Genomic DNA, 20,947 nt, shown 5'->3' on the forward strand with positions numbered 1-20,947 from the left:
TGTGCCAGGCATGTTTGACCCAAAGCGAACCTGAGAGATAAACCTGACGAATATTCAAAGAAATAATCTTATGAGGTTTCCCCATCACTAATATTGACTAGTGTTCATGGAGTGTCCAGGAGTTCATCTCATCCTGACTCTTATTATCATAGATAGAGGTGAGTAAATTGAAGCTGACGAAGTGGAAATCTGAATTTCAGGAAATCTTCAATTTGCCAAGAAGACGTTTTTCCTCACGTACTGATGTATCGAATCACATGTTTTTCCTAAAATGGCCGCTGCACATGTTAGGACAAAGGGCAGGAAACTCTGGTGATATGGGATCACCCACAATGCCAAGTGTGCAGCCAATCAGCAGCCCTATAAAAACCAGCGTCCATTTTAGGTACAGTCATCGGAGCCGAAGCAGTGCTGGCCGTGCGCTCAGCTCAGCTACTCCGGAGATGCAACCAAGCTCAGCGCACAGCCAGCACTGCTACATCGGAGATGAAGCAGTGCTGGCCGTGCGCTGAGCTCAGCTACTCCAGAGATGCAACCGAGCTCAGCGCACGGCCAGCACTGCTACATTGGAGATGAAGCAGTGCTGGCCGTGCACTGAGCTCGGCTACTCCAGAGATGCAACCGAGCTCAGCACACGGCCAGCACTGCTACATCAGAGCTGAAGCAGTGCTGGCCGTATGCTGAGCTCGACTACTCCAGAGATGCAACCGAGCTCAGTGCACGGCCAGCACTGCTACATCGGAGATGAATCAGTGCTGGCCGTGCGCTCAACTCGGCTACTCCAGAGATGCAACCGAGCTCAGCGCACGGCCAGCACTGCTACATCAGAGCCGAAGCAGTGCTGGCCGTGCGCTGAGCTCGACTACTCCAGAGATGCAACCGAGCTCAGCGCACGGCCAGCACTGCTACATCAGAGCCGAAGCAGTGCTGGCCGTGCGCTTTGCTCGACTACTCCAGAGATGCAACCGAGCTCAGCGCACGGCCAGCACTGGTACATCAGAGATCTGAGTGTACGTTGAGCTCTGCTACACCTGAGATGCAGCAGAGCTGATTGTGCAGCAGGATTCAACGCACACTCAGCACCGCTACATCTCTGTGTGCTGAGCTCTGCTGCTTCTCTGTGTAGCAGAGCTGTGTCAGCACTGCTACATCTGAGATCAGACCACAATGGAAACTGCTGTGAACTGATGTTAGACTCCGCCTCCTCTGGCAGAACCAGTGTTGATTGGCCGAAAGCTGTACTCTGTATGGCATTCGGCCAATCAACGCTGGTCAATGAATTCCTATGGAAAAAAGTCAGCTCGCACATATCACAAGGTGACAGGGATCCCGACCAGATAGAGCCCCAAAGTGCCCCCTAAATAAAGGTAATCCCTAGCTAACCCTGCCTGTACATCTATCCCTGTCTCACAGTCACATAGTTCACAGTCCCAAATTAATCGAATGTTAAATTCACAATTCGTCTAAATTGGTCACCTGATTTCAGCTGCAAATTCCTTTTTCCGATTTTTTTTTCGATGCCTCCATTGTCGTAGTTCCTGTCCCGTAGAGAAAAATAAGCTGACCACTAACCCTGAGTGTATAGCCAGAAGTAACAGATAAGAGGCTTCCCCAGTAACCCTGAGGCTTATAGTTTGACTAAATGTGCCGATCTTTGTGTCTTTGTGCGTATTAGAATATATCGAGTTAAAACCAGTTATTCACTGCCCCTCCGTACTACATGCTGGCGAATGTAAGTTACCATATTTGTACATCACAACACGTGATGGCCTTATCAAGACGCATAAAGTTCACAAGCTATGAAGTCAGTTCTAATCTCTTGTTTTGTCTGCCATCCACTAGCATGAAACCTGGAAGGTCATGGCATCCATTTCGTCACACTGTGCTACACACTAAAATGGATGACACGGACAACCATGTGTTAGCTCATGTATTGTTTATACACGTATTCATAGTTTGTAAACTCCCATTTTGTACTTTGACCAATGATAATTCATATTTCTATATGATGCAGTTTGTTATGCCTAAATTAGCATACAATGATTATTTCTCTATAAAACCTAAGTAATATGTAATAAACTGGAACATCCTGATCACGATACTTGTGTGTCTGACTGTGTGTTCTTCGAGCAATTGCTGTGATGTCACCAATACTCATATATTGATTAATTAGGACTACGGCAACATATCCAGGGCTGATTGCCCCTAACACATGTATTGTTACTTTCTTCCTGAAATAACAATTCTATATTACACCACAAGGGACAATTACAATTCTCAGAGATAATGAGCTCTCAATAAATGTTTTATACTTAGTAGGTATACACTGGGGTCTCTAAAGGAATACATGTCCCCAGAGAGCCGACTGCAAGATATAAGCAGCCCCATACTGTGCACTTCACATGAATGGCCTGTTATGCTGCACAAGTTCTCTGCCTCGTCAGGCATACACTACTACAAGTGAGTGTGGGATAAAAGTTATCTGAGGGTCGCGTTTCCCCCCAAGCTGTGTCCTCCGGAAATTAAAGAACTAAAAAATACCACTCCTTATGGACCTGCACCTGGACTTGTTAGTCTATTGTTTTAACTCTTTCTTTTCCAGTTGGTCAGCTTTGAAGGAGAACTGATGACTAGGGTTCAGCCGATGTTGAGATTTCAAGATCATTTTTAAAATCTGATTTTTGATCATTTTCCAGCCGATCCCGATCGCGAAATTTGCTCAACCGAGGTTGGGTTTCTAGTTTCAACCGAGGACAATAAATCCAAACTATTGCCCCATGAATGGGTAAGTAACCTAAAAAGAACCTTCACTAGCACCTATATGTAGTCCTTTATTTGTCAACTTGTCTTCAAATTTCCAGATATGTGTGTTACAACTGTTCTTAACCCAACCTGGTGTTATCACACATTGTATTGAATTCATTCTATGGGAAATTAAATTTGGAGACCATTAAAAGTTAGACATTGTTTGGAAATATCAACAATCAAAAATTTCTCCGAGTTTTGAAAATGTTCTCTATCTATTGCCATATGGATGGAGGAACTTGTAATGGTTTGGAACTTGATAAAAATACAGCCGTGATTACTTCATTGCGGACAGGTATGGAGCACTACATGTATGAGAAGATAAAGTGCTTACAATAAGGACATCATGGTCCAACACCATGACAGTTTCCTGTAGTCATGGTTTTATGCATTGGAAACTGATTAAGTTCACACGCCAATTTTTGTCTGGAACCTGATGCCAACTGAAAGCCGATGCACTTCACCGGCATCCAGCCACGCACTCTTCTCTGGATTAGGCCCGATGAATGGGCCTAGTGTGGAGGAGGGGGTGTCTTCAGGCCGAATCGTGAGACGACTCAGCCTGAAGAATGAGCACCTCGCTCACCACTCGTGAATGGCTCCCATTGATTTCAATGGGAGACATCTTTTTGATCAGGATTTTGACCAAAAATCCTGACCAAAAATCTCCGTGTGAACTTACCCTAAGGCAATTTTTTAAATTATTCACATTTTCAAAAATGTTACACGAAATTTACCCTATGTATTCAGCTGTTGATATTTTTTTCTTTCCTTTGTTGCAGTTTTTGGATTCTTCTTCGGCAGACTCCTATCATTATTTTTGATTTTGCACAGAGAAAACCAGTATTTATCACAGCAAATTATTACTAACTACTAAATCTAATGCCACATAATGAAGATGACTGATCTGCATGTTGTCACGGATGGATTAGCTACTATATACTCTGCAATTATTAGGATGGAAGGAATTTACAGAAATTCATAAATTCATCATCGGAGGCATCGGACATTGTTCTAATATCAGATCTAAAAACAAAGTCCTAAGGTAACTTTAATAATAAACATTTTGGGGTTTCCTAGAATTGTACAGAACATCTGGCAATGAATGAAGGCAACCAGTCATTGGTCACCAAGTTCTTAATATTGGGGTTCCCGGATGTTACGGGCTATAAGGCCACCGCTTTGTTCTTTGCTATCCTGATAGTTTACATCATCACACTCATGATAAATGCGATGGTCATGGTGTTGGTGTCCATCAAGTCCCAGCTCCATTCTCCCATGTACTTCTTCCTCCAGCAGCTATCATTTGTTGAATCCATGTTCTTGACAGTGATTATTCCTAAAATGCTTCATGTTGTCTGGTTAGAAGGAGCCACCATCTCCGTTATAGAATGTATAACCCAGACTTACTTGTATTGTGCCATAGGTTGTGCTGAATGTCACCTACTCACCGTCATGGCTTATGACCGCTACTTGGCCATCTGTAACCCTCTTCACTACAACACCATCATGAACACCAGACTTCAACGTCTCTTGGTCATCTATTGTTGGGTTTTTGGCTTCGTCCTGACCCAGATCACGCTTAATATACTTTGTCAGCTTGAGTTCTGCGGCTCCTTTGTGATTGATCATTTCTTCTGTGACCTTGTTCCTTTTGTGGAGCTTTCCTGTACTTACAAGTTTACGTTACAGTTGGAGATCCTGATCGTGGCTGTTCCTATAATGGGTATACCTTTTATTCTAGTTATTGTAAGCTACATCTGTGTCTTTATAACAATTCTTGGCATCTCTTCTTCCACGGGAAGGAAGAAAACCTTCTCCACCTGTAGCTCCCACCTCGCCGTGGTCACCATGTACTTTGGGACACTGAACGTTATCTATATGATTCCAGCTAATGGCTACACCTTGCCTATAAATAAACTTATTTCATTTTTGTACATTGTAGTCACGCCCTTGTTCAATCCCATCATCTACTGCTTGAGGAACAAGGAAATGAGAGCCGTCATGGAGAAGATTTTTAGCTGGAGAAATAAAAAAAAATAGGCGATTAAAGTAGATTAGAAATAAGATTAACATAATTATAATTCTCCTGTTTATATGACTTATTTTAGTGTCCAAATGAAATATTATGAAAGTGATAGAATACATGTGCCTGTGTATACAGCATTACCTTTGTATATATGTTTAGCATGCTACTGCACCTTTAATGGAACAGTCTGTTGAATCAGAGAACCTGGTACGACCTTGACTTGGGAACTCTGATTAGGGAAGGTTCAGAGACAGGGTTGGTCTTACCTAAGGAAGGAGGAAGTAATGTGGGGAGGAAGAGTAAGACAGAGCCCTGCTTAGGCTAGTATAGGCCAGGAAATACAGCAAAGGCTACCGGGGGAAGACCTAGCCACCAAATTCCCGTAGCCAATCCACATTTAGTACAGGCCAGCTCAAGAACAGTCTTAGTTTAGTTCTGAGTTCAGGAGATGGGGTTAATCCCTGCTCATTTTGTGTGTGCAAGATAGGTCTGTGAGGGTAAAGTTATACGGATCTCACAGCAAAGGCTACTGGTGGAAGGCCTAGCCACCAAATTCCCGTAGCCAATCCACAATTGGTATAGGCCAGCTCAAGAACAGTCTTAGTTTAGTTCTGAGTTCAGGAGATGGGATTAATCCCTGCTCATTTTGTGTGTGCAAGATAGGTCTTAGAGGGTACAGTTATATGGATCTCACAACCACATCTCTGCTTGTAGACTCAACTCAGACAGGGCAAACCATTTGGATATATAGCTAAGGCATTGCACCCCCGAGTAGGGAGACACAGACTGCCAACTGGTAAGTAGCATCTAGCAGCTCAGCTCCAGTGGGAAACTGCTAAGAACTGTACCTTCAGTATCCGGAAGCTGTTTGATTACCCCCATCTTCTTCAGTAAAGACTATCAGAAGACTTATGTCTTCAATGACATTCCAGTATCTACCGTCATAGGCACTCCAAGCAGCATTAGTCTCAAGGAGGCTTACTAGATGTGTCATGGGGAAAACACTACTACTTATATTTTTCCAAGATGGCGTCACATTGAGTGGCTGCCTCGATACAGTGCTCCAAGCTGAGAGCAACCTTTATCTTCCTTTTCACTCTTTTTGTCTGGATCTTCAAGAATCCTCTAACCAAGCAAACTAGCACTATGAATTAGCAGCTATAAATCGAATGGAAGACCCTGTGAAGTATTTTCTTTCCTTTTGTTCCTATTGTTAAAGCATGGACAAGACTCAAGACCTGATGCAGCTGGAGTTTTCCTGTGTGCACTTGTGCCTGTTACCATCCCCCCAGAAGCTAAGGACAGCATGGTCACCATGCGGCATGGAGGAGAAACCTGCATGGAAGTGTGGACTTCTTCGTTCAAGGAGATGATTTTTGGCGTCTATTGCTGATGTGTGAAGATGCTACAGCTGACTGGTATTTCTTTCTTTTACTGTGGACACGTGTTACAACCTGGGAACCTACCATCACCCACCTACACATGTGTTTATGGAAGCTTGGCAAGAGAGCAGCACCCTGTCTACCTGGATGGCTTCAGACCTCTCTGGGCAGTAGAACACAGTGGTAAGAAGAAAGGAGGAGGAGGAGGAGGGCTTGTGATGAAGGACATTTGGGGCATTTTATTGTGGTTAATGGACAATAGTGCTGATACAAGATACCGAACTATCAGCTGTGAGCAGGAGATCTCACCACCTACCAAAGCAACTGCCACATGTTATCATGATAGCTGCCTATGTCCCCCACCTCTGCAAAAAGTTTCTTCCTGTGATATCTACATGCTGTGACCCCCCTCCTCATGTCCTCCAACCACGGTCGGGCTGTATTATTAACATCACTCCGCACAGAGAACTAAATGATCCTGCCGTGTGTCTGAGTTTCTTTCTTTTTAGTTGCTCTGATTCCTAGGATTTCTCTATCTGCCATGAGCTTGTATGTGTTTTCTCTCTTGTTATATACTACTGTACCATCTATGAAACTGTATCACTGACATTTCCCCATTGTGGCACTATTAAAGGATTATCTTATCTTATCTTAATCTGTAAACCCTCTTAGCACTTCATTAGGCTATAAGGAGTGTCAAAGAAGCTGGAAGAAATCTGCCAATGTGACCACAATGACTTCTACTCCCAACCTCCTGATGTTCCTCCCAAAGGGCTGCTGCATTGTTAGAACATTTTTATGACATTATCAATTTCATGTTCTCTAGGCTCCCCTCTATGAGCCCGAATGGACAGACGCTCTGACAAAATCAGGGGAAAGTAGGGCAGGGGCTGTAGAAATAATGAATTTTATCTTAATATTTTTCAGTAAACATGTTTGAAGAATAAAAAATAAAACTAAAACAAAATTTAATCCATAAGATATACATTTCTTAAAACCAAAAAACCAAACTCTCGTATGGCTCGGTGAACAGTAAAATGCTAAGATGTATCAAATTTTTTAAGGGGTTAAAACTACATCAAACTATATAAATGTGGTATCCCCATAATTGTATTAACCCATAGAATACAGATGACAGGTGATTTTGGCTGCACAGTGAACGTCGCCATAACTATGCCTGTAGGAAAGTTGTACACATGCACTTTGACTCCAATTCCACCCCATTCTGATTTTTTTCCAGATTCCCAGTACAAAATAATAAATTGTACCAATATGAAGAACAATTTGTCCTGCAAACATTAAGCCCTAATATGTTTGTAAGGGGTGGAGCCAAAAGTGAAAATCAAACATGTTGGCGGCAGGGAGGAGATGATATTTTTATTCTCTTTTAGCATATGAACAAAACTTTCAGTCTTCCTGGTCATATATAATAGGAAGATATTAGGGATTTACGTTCGATAGTTTTAAACACCTCTTCATGCTATCCTAATAGAAGACATACTTAGGCCCGGTCACACCTGCGCCCTGGTCTCCGCTTTGTGGATTTCCGTCTTCTGCCGACAAGAGATGGAAACCCAGCAGAATGTGTCCGCCCGTGAACATCTTCTGGTCTCTGTGGCGAAACCAGTTTCTTTTTAACCGGACACAAAGTCCTGCGTATCCGACTTTGTGTCCGGTTAAAAAGAATGGTTTCTCCGCGGAGTCCAGAAGACGTTCACGGGTGGACACTGCAAACCCATTCAGATGAAGGGGTTTGAAAACTGACTGCCGGTTTCCGTTTCCTGTCCAGTTTCTCAGGCAGAAGATGGAAACCTCAAAAAGGAAACCGAGCGCAGGTGTAAACTCGCCCTAATGTGATATTCAATGCTTCCATTTTCCCTTTGAAGCTTTCCAAAAGAAACCATTTGGTAAATATGAGCGCTAAGGGCAATTGTGAGATTTCTATCATGGTATGATCATTTTTAGAGATGAGCAAACAGTAGAATATTCGATATTCGTTATTCGTTTCGAATAGCCACTCAGTATTCGACAATTCGAATGAATATAAACCCCATTATAGTCTATGGGGAAAAATGCTTTGTTTCAGGGGATCTCACCATTCACGGCCGCAAACTAGCGCGGCGCATACGATCCCCGCTCCCAGTGAAATGAATGGGAGCGTGTACGGCACGCAAAGGGTCACGCGGCGTACACGTGCCACATCACGTGGCACGTTACACCGTGTGAACGAGCCCTAACTGGGACAGCAGGGGAAGCATGTCTGGGGGCATCTAACACACCAAAGACCCTCTATTACCCCAACATCACTGCCTAACAACTACACACTTTCCACACTCAAAAAAAACCTCTATCAAAGTGGGAAAATACCTGGAAACCTTCTTTACTCCCCAAATGGGTGGACACAAACCCCAATTTAAAGCTAAAGAAACATTAATAAGCATGCCTTTAAATCACGTTGCCCATGACAACCACAGATGGGATAGGCAATGGGAAATCCAAAATCCCTCACCCTCAACTGTCATTGTGTGTGTGTGTGTGTGTGTGTGATGTGTGTGTGATGTGTGTGTGATGTGTGATGTGATGTGTGATGTGATAAGACCTTCCAAAATTCACTTTTCTAGCCCTTAACATGAGCCCTTCCAAATTAAGTTCCAGGCCCTTAAGCTGAGCTACCAGCAGAGATTGAGGCCCTTTAACTTAGTTCAGCCTTGTATCAGCAGAGATTTGTTGGTCCTTTGGGTGAGTTGAGCCTTTAAATAGCAGAAATTTAGAGTTTTTGGCCCTTGGAGTGAGTAGAGCCTTTAAAAAGCAGTGTTTTTGGCCCTGGTTAGTCTTGTACCCTGCAGCCTACTTAATGTGGCCATCAAGTTGGGGACTGTGGGGAAGCGCAGTGCTTGCTGCCGCAGAGCAGTAGGCACGGTAGACGCTGTTGGTTGCTCCACATCTGCATTTCCACGCCCCCGTCCTCGTCCCCTTGCGCTAGCCTTACATATTTTTTGATGGATACTAATGCCCTTTTTATGGTCGATAGAGTACACCGAGAAAAGCTGGGGTGGACGTATATAGCAGGCACTAACTGTTCTGTATCCCTGTTTTGGGGGATACACAGTCCGTGGAAAGCTGAACTCCTCTCCCTGCAGTATATAGCCCTGAAAAGAGCTGTTGTTGTTCTTTGGTTCTTCCCTGCCTACTAGAAGCTAATGCCTATCTAGCCCTCAGCAGATCTCTCTCCTTCTCTCTCTCTATCTCTCACTGCAAATGACACAGAGAGTGCGCCGGCTATTCTTTTAAATCAGAAATCATTAGTTTTCGGGCAGCCAATGGGTTTTTTCAATTTTTTTCACTGCCTCCGTTGTCGTAGTTCCTGTCCCACCTCCCCTGCATAGTTATTAGTGCAAAAAACGCGCCAGATAAGGTGGGAGGGGATACAAATTTTTACTGCGTATGCCGCGTGGTATTCGATTGGAGACGAATACCTCGAACGGCCTGATATTCGATCGACCGGTGTTCGCTCATCTCTAATCATTTTTAATAATCACCGTTTCCTAAAAAGTGGGAGATTTTTTTTTCTTTATCTCTGTTTTCATACATTTTGCATTGATCAGTTTCTTTAACCTATTAAGGGCTGGATTGGAGCAATCAGAGCCATAGCAGGACTTTCTGCCAAAGATTTCGCTCCCCCCTCCCCCTGCACCAAAAATCCCTAATAAATACACTATAGTCAAGGTTAACATTCATTTATCGTATTCCCATTACAAGCGTTAACAATGAAATTTCACCCAATTTTTGGAAACAATGCAATTTGGCTAAAGCCCCACACCTTTTTTGTAGCAAAGGCTCGGAATACTTATGACCATGTGATATTTCAGTTTTTTTCTTTTTTAATAAATTTGCAAAAATATCTACATCTCTGTTTTGGGGGTGCATTCATGAGAAGTAAAATGAACTTTTTTGATTTTAGCAAATGGCTGCAATGAAACAAAGAGTCAAAAATTTAAAGGGGTCTGAGTACTTTTAACCCCTTCCCGACATGCGCCGTAATAGTACGACGCATGTCGGGTCTGTAAGCAGTAGACAACCGGCTCTAATGCCTAGCCGGGAGCCTGTACAAGGCTCCCAGGCTTGTCTGCAAATTCTCTCTTTTGCAGGCTGGTCTATGCAGCCTGCAAAAGAAAGGATGATTTTTTGCAATGCATTGCAATGCATTAGCATTGTAATGCATTGCATTAGTGATCAGACCCCCTGGGGTTCAACACCCTTAGGGGGTCTAATAAATGCAAAAAAAATAAAATAAAAAAAAAAGTAAAAAAAAAAAAAAAAAGTATTAAAAGTTCAAATCACCTCCCTTTCCCTAGAACACATATAAAAGTAGTTAAAAACTGTGAAACATATACATGTTAGGTATCCCTGCGTCCGAAATCGCCCGCTCTACAAATCTATAATAATATTTTTTCTGTTAGGTAAACGCCGTAGCGGGAAAAATAGTCAAAAGTGCCAAACCGCCATTTTTTCACTGTTTTGATTCTGATAAAAATTTTAATAAAAAGTGATCAAAGCAATAACATTTCCCGAAAATGGTAGAACTAAAAAGTACACCCGGCCCCGCAAAAAAAGACGCCCTATGCATCCCCGTACACTTACGTATAAAAAAGTTACGGCCGTCGGAATATGGCGACTTTTAGAAAAAAAAAAATTAACACAGTTTTGGATTTTTTTTAAGGGGTCAAAATGTAAATAAAACCATATAAATTTGGTATCCCTGGAACCGTACCGAAACACAGAATATAGGGTACATGTCATTGTGGCTGCACAGTGAACGCCGTAAAACCAAAGCCCGTAAGAAAGTCGCAGAAATGCATTTTTTCTTCAAATCCACCCCATTCTGAATTTTTTTTTCCTGCTTCCCAGTACATTATCCTATTAATATTATAAATGTGAAAGTTTTTGAGTTTGTGGGTTTGTGTGTTTGGATGTTTGCATGTTCGGATGTTTGTTCCTCAATCACGGAAAAACCGCTCCACCGATTTGGCTGAAATTTTCCACAAACATAGTTAATACACCCGATTAAACAATAGGCTACTTTTCGTCACAATAGCGCACATACGTTTGTGCCAGGACCCCCACAAAACCCAAACTCACACCACCATCTCTGCAATCTCACACACTTTGGACCATAGCAAGCCACAAAATTCCTATTGCCCTCTACAGCCTCGCCCCTAACCCCACACAATCTCATATACATAGACTTTACCACTTTGCCCCTCACCTTAACGATACTCCAGAAGGCTCTCTTTAACGCTCCGGAGCAGCCATGTTTGCCAACCCCCACCGCTCTGACAATCCGCAACACCGCCCACCCATGTCAATACCCCTAGGCGGTCTAATAAATGCAAAAAAAAAGTTTAAAAAAAGTAAAAAAAAATATAAAAAAATAAATAAAAAGGATTAAAAATTCAAATCACCCCCCTTTCCCTAGAACACATATAAAAGTAGTTAAAAACTGTGAAACACATGCATTTTAGGTATCCCCACGTCCAAAATCGCCCGCTCTACAAAGCTACACAAATATTTATCCTGTTCGGTAAACGCCGTAGTGGGAAAAATGGTCAAAAGTGCCAAACCGCCATTTTTTCACTGTTTTGATTCTGATAAAAATTTGAATAAAAAGTGATCAAAGCAATAACATTTCCCGAAAATGGTAGAACTAAAAAGTACACCCGGCCCCGCAAAAAAAGACGCCCTATACATCCCCATAAACGCACGTACAAAAAAGTTACGGCTGTCGGAATATGGTGACTTTTCAAAAAATAATTTTTTAACACAGTTTTGGATTTTTTTTAAGGGGTTAAAATGTAAATAAAACCATATAAATTTGGTATCCCCGGAATCGTAAGGAAACACAGAATACAGGGGACATGTCATTTTGGTTGCACAGTGAACGCCGTAAAACCAAAGCCCGTAAGAAAGTCGCAGAAATGCATTTTTTCTTCAAATCCACCCCATTCAGAATTTTTTCCCTGCTTCCCAGTACATTATATAGAATAAATAATGGTGGCATCATGAAGAAAAATTTGTCCTGGGAAAAATTAAGACCTCATATGGCTCTGAGAGCGGAGAAATAAAAACATTATGGGGTTTAGAAGGAGGGGAGTCAAAAACGAAAATCAAAAAATGCCATCAGCGGGAAAGGGTTAACTTCAAATCCCTCTGTCCCAAAGTCACTATGTAAAGTTTCTCACAACACCGTATATATAGCAGCTCAAATACAAAGTAACTTCAATACAAAAGTCTCACCTATTCTCTGAATTACAGAAACAACAAGATACAAAGTTACATTTCATATCCCATCCCTTATACACAGTACGAAAACCATACCCGCGCCTGTATATACCCACTGCTACAATCACCGCAGACGAAGTCGCGGGTACCAGCTAGTATAGAATAATTAATGGCAGCATCATGAAGAAAAATTTGTCCCGCAAAAATTAAGACCTCATATGGCTCTGGGAGCAGAGAAATAAAAAAGTTATGGGGTTTAGAAGGAGGGGAGTCAAAAACGAAAAACGAAAATCAAAAAATGCCATCGGCGGGAAGGGGTTAATAGTAAAGTAACAGGTTAAATTAAATTTTATGTATTTTTTGTCTTACTGAAATAACAGCTCTATATTACGCCATGAGGACCAATTACAATTCTCAGAGATGAATCCATGTATCATTCTCTATTATTATGTATACACTAGACTCATTAAAGGAATAAATGTCCCCAGATGGCGAACCTCAATACATAAAAGCTTCTGGAGCTGAATGTTCTCCTCACTGTACATTTCTCCTGCATGGCCTGTTATGCTGCACCAGTCTCCTCTTCTTCACCCAATCCTTACTACAGCTGGGTTCGGTATAGAAACTTCATATGAGGGTCACGTTTCCCTCATAGCCCTGCAGACACGTAGACTTGTAACTGGGCTCCCTGACCCCTTAGGATGTTTGATTGACTCATTTCTTTCCAGCTACCTACTCTGAAGGAACACTGATGAGGATAAGCGGACAAAAGGAAGGATCCGGTGCCCAAAGAACTTCTGTCTGAATAGGAGAATTGAGGATTCCGCAGAATTGTTTTCCCTGGTAAGAGGACTAGTGATGGAACAAAGGTGGATGGATAAAATAAAACAATAAAAAGTTTAGGTCCACTTCTTGTGAACATTTATGGGGTTTCTACTCACGACACGACAATTACTAATCCAAACTACTTTTTTTAGAAGGAGATTCTTTTTTTTTTTTTTTCGTTAGGAGGTCAATAAGACTGGAGAAAGACTCAGGTCCATCAAGTTCAAGCTGTATCTTACGGTGTCCAGAAGAAGGCCAAAAGTCCTATCAAGAAGACACCAAATCCCTAGTCCTTGTATCAGGGCTTTAGGACCAAGTTGTTATGTGGCACAGTCTTAAGTGCCTTTGCCAAACCCTGATATGTCATATCATGTTGTGCCCTCCTTGAGATCCCCTCTGAAAAGTTAATCCAGATATCTAACCATTCTTTTCCCCAGCCCTGATGTTCCCTCTGTCCATAGAGCCTTTAGTTGACAGAGAGGCCAATTAAATTCTCCATGGACTCAAACCCTTTGTTTCTGCACCAAATTCTAAGCCACCTACATAAGCACCTATTTTAGCTCCTGATGTCTTACTAGCAATGCTCATGGCACTGCTAGTATCCTGGAAAACACTATGGTGGAGGTCCTGGACTTTAGCTTCTCTCCTATCTCCCTAAAATCAGTTGCAAAGACCTTTGATCTCCCACTGATTTTGTTATGGGTACCAATGTGTACCATTACCTCCAGGTCGGCGTACAATATGCCAAACCAGAGCCCCCCAGACAAGACACTGCTTGGCATTGGTGGTAGAGGATCCTGCCAGTTCCCAACCACCAATATATCTCTGATCTTTGATGCACTCCTATCCCCATTCTTCCTACAGCTGAGATCCTCCTGGTTGTTGGCAGCGACACCCTTCATTAGTGAAAGAGTCCTGGACTTGCCTCCCTTTTTTCTAGGGTAGAGAAGGAGAACTTGACCTGACTCCTTCTCCTTTTTGGCCCTTGCCAGTGTCTACTCAGTTATGTCTATTCTTTTCAACATGACCAAATGTAGAGACTACTCATGAACAAGTCTCCAATTATTATGTTTGTGTTTATATGAAAATAACCCTGATATTTAAGTAAGCAATATACTTGCAAATGCTAAATCCATTTCTACGAGCTATATTTGACTGATGTTGATCCATTTTATTTTATAGTGTGCATCTCTTAGGACAGAAGGTGTCTACAGGACCACATGCAACATAATCATCACCAAAACCAATGGGCATTGTTCCGCTATAAAGAAATCCCTGGTGTAAATAATATAAGGGCTCTGTAGTATCACACATAACATCTGGCTATGAGTCAAGGCAACCAGTCATCTGTCACCAAGTTCTTACTATTGGGGTTCCCAGATGTTACGGGCTATAACGCCATTGCTTTGTTCTTTCTTCTTCTGACGGTTTACATCCTCACACTCATGATAAACATTATGGTCATGACGTTGGTGACCATCAAGCCCCAGCTCCATTCCCCCATGTACTTCTTCCTCCAGCAGTTATCATTTGTTGAATACATGTTCCTCACCATTGTTGTTCCTAACATGCTTCATGTCGTCTGGTTAGAAGGAGCCACCATCTCCGTTATAGGATGTATAACCCAGACTTACTTGTATTGTGCCATAGGATGCACAGAATGTCACCTCCTTACCATCATGGCTTATGACCGCTACTTGGCTATTTGTAACCCTCTTCGCTACCACACCGTCATGAACTCCAGACTTCAGCGACTCTTGGTTATCTACTGTTGGGTTTTTGGATTCATCCTGACCCAGATAACTCTTAATTTACTTTGTCAGCTTGAGTTCTGTGGCCCCAATGTAATCGATCATTTCTTCTGTGACCTTGTTCCTTTTGTTGAACTTACCTGTACCTACAAGGATGGCTTACAGCTGGAGATCCTGATCGTGGCTGTCCCTATAATGGTCATACCATTTACTCTAGTTATTATCAGTTACATCTTTGTTTTTAGAACAATCTCTTCTTCATCTCTTCTTCTACAGGAAGGAAAAAAGCCTTCTCCACCTGCAGCTCCCACCTTACCGTGGTCACAATTTTCTATGGAACCCCTACAGCTATCTACATGGTCCCAGTTAATGAATACACCTTACCTATACACAAAATAATAGCACTTTTGTACATTGTAGTCACTCCCTTGTTCAACCCGATCATCTACTGCTTGAGGAACCAAGAAATGAGAGCCGTCATGGAGAAGTTATTTAGTAGGAAAGAGAGAAAATAACGGGGAAAAAAATAGCAACAGAATTAATATTATGATATCATTTAGTTAATAGATTGAAACTTAAATTTGTGTTTCCCTTTCAATGCCCCAGCCTAATCACAATTATCTTATTGTAGCAATGTTATCAGGCAAGGACACTACATGTATGAGAAGATAACCTGACCACAATAAGGACATCATGGCTGGTTATCAGGAGGACACTGCATGTATGAGAAGATAACCTGACCACAATAAGGACATCATGGCTGGTTATCAGGAGGACACTACATGTGTGAGAAGATAACCTGAGCACAATAATGACATCATGGCTGGTGATCAGGAGGACACTACATGTATGAGAAGATAACCTGACCACAATAAGGACATCATGGCTGGTTATCAGGAGGACACTACATGTATGAGAAGATAACCCGACCACAATAAGGACATCATGGCTGGTTATCAGGAGGACACTACATGTATGAGAAGATAACCCGACCACAATAAGGACATCATGGCTGGTTATCAGGAGGACACTACATGTATGAGAAGATAACCTGAGCACAATAATGACATCATGGCTGGTGATCAGGAGGACACTACATGTATGAGAAGATAACCTGAGCACAATAATGACATCATGGCTGGTGATCAGGAGGACACTACATGTATGAGAAGATAACCTGACCACAATAAGGACATCATGGCTGGTTATCAGGAGGACACTACATGTATGAGAAGATAACCTGACCACAATAAGGACATCATGGCTGGTTATCAGGAGGACACTACATGTATGAGAAGATAACCTGACCACAATAATGACATCATGGCTGGTGATCAGGAGGACACTACATGTATGAGAAGATAACCTGAGCACAATAATGACATCATGGCTGGTGATAAGGAGGACACTACATGTATGAGAAGATAACCCGACCACAATAAGGACATCATGGCTGGTTATCAGGAGGACACTACATGTATGAGAAGATAACCTGACCACAATAAGGACATCATGGCTGGTTATCAGGAGGACACTACATGTATGAGAAGATAACCTGACCACAATAAGGACATCATGGCTGGTGATCAGGAGGACACTACATGTATGAGAAGATAACCCGACCACTATAATGACATCATGGCTGGTTATCAGGAGGACATTACATGTATGAGAACATAAATATACTGTATATACACTCCTCAACAATTATAAATTGCAACACCCAGATATGGTTATTGGGAGACAAATTTAGAGACACTGCAGGACACGGTAGTTTGTTTAGCTCCACCAGCTTCTCAAAGCAGGATGAGCAACTTGCAACCTGGCATTGTCCTGTTTAAAAACAGCTACTGGAACACACTGGAGGAATTGGCACACCTCTGGTTCCATGACCAAATCAATATAATGCCGAGCTGTTAGTATACCTGAAATGAAGATCTATCAGCGGTTGACCTTTGAGTATCTCTTGCTAGCACTCCAGTTCATTGTTGTTCTCCCATCCACTGGGGCATACACCATCCAGCAGTGCTGACATCTAGGTGCGTAGAGATCGACTGGAGTGATGAATAATGGGCTCTGCCTCTCTTATTTTGCAATAAATAGCAATAACTGGTTTGTCAACTGGGTTTGCCCGGGGGGTAGAGCGCTGATAATGTGTAGAATGGAGACCCCAAAGCTGGTATATACATTGAAAATGAACAGGCAATGCGTTTCTACATTGAACAAAAGGGCTATGTTTTTTATTTTTAATTGTAGATTGTGAGCCCCATATCAGTATGGGAGGAAATCCATGCAAACATGGGGAAAACATACCAACTCCTTGCAGATGTTGTCCTTGGCAGGATTTGAACCCAGGACTCCAGTGCTGCAACGCTAACCACTGAGCCATCGTGTTGCCCTGATGAGAAAGTGCTATATTGCTGAGGCTAAGGAGGCGCTGGCTCAATGGAATGTACATGATTGGCCATATCTGGTGGGGGAGTGGCTGCCATATGTAAGGGGAGGCAGGGATTAGATTGTGAAGCGTGCAAAGTTGTAGTAGTGAAAAAAGCTCTCAATGAAGTGAAGGCAATGAAAGTAAAAAAAGGAAAAACATTGATTTAGTAATAGATGGGAGATATGATATGTGTGATATATAGTGGATTGAGAGATGTCTGAGAATAATAATGCAATTCATTAAAGAATAGGAGTAATGGGGAACGGTAATACAATAAAAAAAATAAAAACATGGAAAGATGACTGACAGCTAGGGTTGAGCCCATCTTGACCTTTCAGGATCAATTTTAAAATCCAATTTCCAATCATTTTTTTTTTTTTTTTAAATGTAGATTGTGAGTCCCACATAGGACTCACAATGTACATTTTTCCCTATCAGTATGTCTTTGAAATATGGGATGGAAATCCATGCAAACACGGGGAGGACATACAAACTCCTTGCAGATGGTTTTATGCCCTTGGCGGGATTTGAGCACCAGGACCCCAGTGCTGCAAGGCTGCAGTGCTAACCACTGAGCCACCAAGTGGCCCCCAATCATTTTTCATTCGAACCCGATCTTGATCCCAATTCCGATCCCAATGCAAGTCTATGAGATTTTTTTACTAATCGGAGATTGGATTTTAAAAACAATCCTATTCACTATACAGCATGGAATCTAACAATTGTACGCTTTAATTGTTAGAATCCACGCTGTGTAGTGATTTTTTTGTAATCAATAAGTAGCCAGAGGATTTTTTTTTTTTATCCTCTGGCTACTTAACCCCCCCTGTTCTTCTTCGCCTCACTGCCCCCTGCCTCCCAGGTTAGGAGAGTGTGGGCGGGTTAGGAGATTGTGGGCGGGTACTGGGAGGGGAGACGTCACGTTTCCCCACCCTGTACCTGCCCACACTGTCCTAAGCCACAAGCCCCGCCTTCTTCCTAGCTCTTTAACACTAACCTGGGAGGCGGGAGCAGTGAGGTGAAGAAGAACGAGAACATCGGGCACCGGACCAGCCATCTCTGCAGGTAAGTAGCTACTATTACAATGAATGGACACAGCCGTCGCGCAGGGGGTTAAGGTTGTGTGCCGGCTGCTTCCATAAATTCCTATGGAGCAGCAGAGCCTTCACACTTCAGAATGAGCGGACTGTATACTCAGTGTGAATGCTAACATTGTTAGCTTTTCCCACAATGACGTCACATCTCCCCGACCTGTACCCACCCACACTCTCCTAAGCCACAAGCCCCGCCTTCTTACTTTACGCTTACTTTACTTACGCTTTTACTTTTTGGTAGAGTTGGAAGGGACCTCAAGGGCCATCGGGTCCAACCCCCTGCGAGTGCAGGTTTTCCTAAATCATCCCAGCCATATGTTTATCCAGATTCCGCTTGAAGATTTCCATTGATGGAGCGCCCACCACCTCCCGTGGCAGCCTATTCCACTCTCTCACTCCCCTCACTGTCAGAAAGTTTTTCCTAATGTCTAATCTGTATCTCTTTCCCTTTAGTTTCATCCCATTGCTTCTTGTACTTCCTTGTGCTAATGAGAATAGGGTAGATCCCTCTGCACTGTGACTACCTTTCAGATATTTGTAGACTGCTATTAAATCTCCCCTCAGCCTTCTCTTCTGCAAACTAAACAATCCCAGTTCTTTTAGCCGCTCCTCATAGGACATGGTTTGCAGACCTTCCACCAGAGCTTCTTCCTAGCTCTTTAACCTGGGAGGCGGGGGCAGCGAGGTGAAGAAGAACGAGAACACCGGGCACCGGAGCAGCCATCTCTGCAGGTAAGTAGCTAATAGAGATGTTAGTTTAGTCTCCCATTAGAATGAATGGACACAGCCGGCGCACAGGGTGTTAAGGCTGTGTGCCGGCTGCTTCCATTCATTCCTATGGAACCGCAGCGGAGCCTTCACACTGATTATACACTCCACTCAGAATGAGCGGAGCGTATACTCAGTGTGAAGGCTAACATTGTTAGCTTTTCCCACAATGCTTGGCCAGTAGCAAAACATTGCCGGAAATGATCACCGATCTTGATCCCACCTAAAAAGATTGTGTTCAGAATTCTGATCGCGATCGTGAAATTTTCTCAATCGCCAGTCGGAATCCGATCTTTTCCGAACATGATCGCTCAACCCTACTGACAGCTGATGTATCAGCTTTATACACTAATATTCCTCACAACAAATGGCTAGTAGCCATTGTTCACTTTCTCTCAAAAAATCCATCAAAGCCACCAAAACAAAAAAGATTTCATCCTGCACAGTTTCCAATTCAATTTGGAGCACAATATTTTCACCTTCCAAAATAACACCTACAAAGGGCTGTTCCATGGGTACAAGATTTGCCCCATTATATGCAAACCTATATATGGCGTTCTTTGAACATCTGTACAATCAATCTCCGGACATTAATAATAAACAAATTACATTCTACCAAAGATATATTGACGATCTTTTCTTCATTTGGGATGGGGACCAAAAGTCAGCCACAGACTTCATAACATACCCCACAAAGAACAATCTTGGCTTATCATTAGAAATGAGCGAATTGAAGCTGACAAGGTGGAATTCGATACGAATTTCAGGAAAAATTTGGTTTGTGTTGAATCCGGATTTTCTCACACTTTGTGGTGACAAATTGAATTTTTTCTAACATGAAAACTCTGGGAACGTGGTATCATCCACAATGCCATGTGTGCAGCCAATAAGCAGCCAGCCAGCCCTGTGATGTCACAGCCCTGTATATACCCTGCTCTGTCTTGGAATCAGGCATGTTCCATTGTACTTAGTGCAGGGAGAGAAGTCAGCACGTACTAGGGAAAGTGGTAGAAAAAAAAATCTCTGCATTTATCTGTTACTAGAGGGAGGACGCGGCTTCGCACGGGTATATTACATTTTATGTTTGTGTAGTGGCCCCATAAGAAATGTCCAATTTTGCACTGGTGTATTTTATATGTGCTTTGTGTGTATGTCCATAAGCGTCATGTGATTGTGTGTATCTCATTTTGGATATCAGTGAAAAACCTATGATCAGTTGTTATGGATACCTGGAGTAAAGCTGTATCTAATCCTTCCCCGTGTAGTACTGTGTTTAGACTCAAGTATCTAATCCTTGTTGGTGTGGTACTGTTTGCAGATGCACATATCTAATCCTCCGGTGTGTGGTACTGTGTGCAGATGTGTGTATCTAATCCTCCCCTGTGTGGCATTGTGTGAAGAGGCACGTATCTAATCCTCCGGTAAGTGAAACTGTGTGCAGACGTGCATATCTAATCTTACGGCATGTGGTACTATGTGCTGATGCGCGTATCTAATCTTCTGGCGTTGTGGTACCGTGTGCAGACAGGTGTATCTAATCCTCTGGCGTGAGGTACTTTGTGCAGATGCGCGTATCT

The 20,947-nt window shown here is 42.6% G+C and overlaps 2 protein-coding genes across 2 annotated transcripts; both read left to right on the plus strand.

The window, feature by feature from the left end:
- Positions 1-2,777: 2,777 nt before the first annotated feature.
- Positions 2,778-4,848, plus strand: LOC142204360 (olfactory receptor 10A3-like). The gene is made up of 3 exons (XM_075275674.1): positions 2,778-2,785; positions 3,588-3,648; positions 3,886-4,848. Exons 1-3 carry the CDS (start codon positions 2,778-2,780, stop codon positions 4,846-4,848), a joined length of 1,032 nt encoding a protein of 343 aa, XP_075131775.1.
- A 9,797-nt stretch (positions 4,849-14,645) lies between these two features.
- Positions 14,646-15,586, plus strand: LOC142204361 (olfactory receptor 6B1-like). The gene is made up of 2 exons (XM_075275675.1): positions 14,646-15,269; positions 15,317-15,586. Exons 1-2 carry the CDS (start codon positions 14,646-14,648, stop codon positions 15,584-15,586), a joined length of 894 nt encoding a protein of 297 aa, XP_075131776.1.
- The last annotated feature ends 5,361 nt before the right edge of the window (positions 15,587-20,947 follow it).

This window comes from Leptodactylus fuscus, chromosome 5 (genome assembly GCF_031893055.1).
Source record: "Leptodactylus fuscus isolate aLepFus1 chromosome 5, aLepFus1.hap2, whole genome shotgun sequence".
NCBI lineage: Eukaryota > Metazoa > Chordata > Amphibia > Anura > Leptodactylidae > Leptodactylus > Leptodactylus fuscus.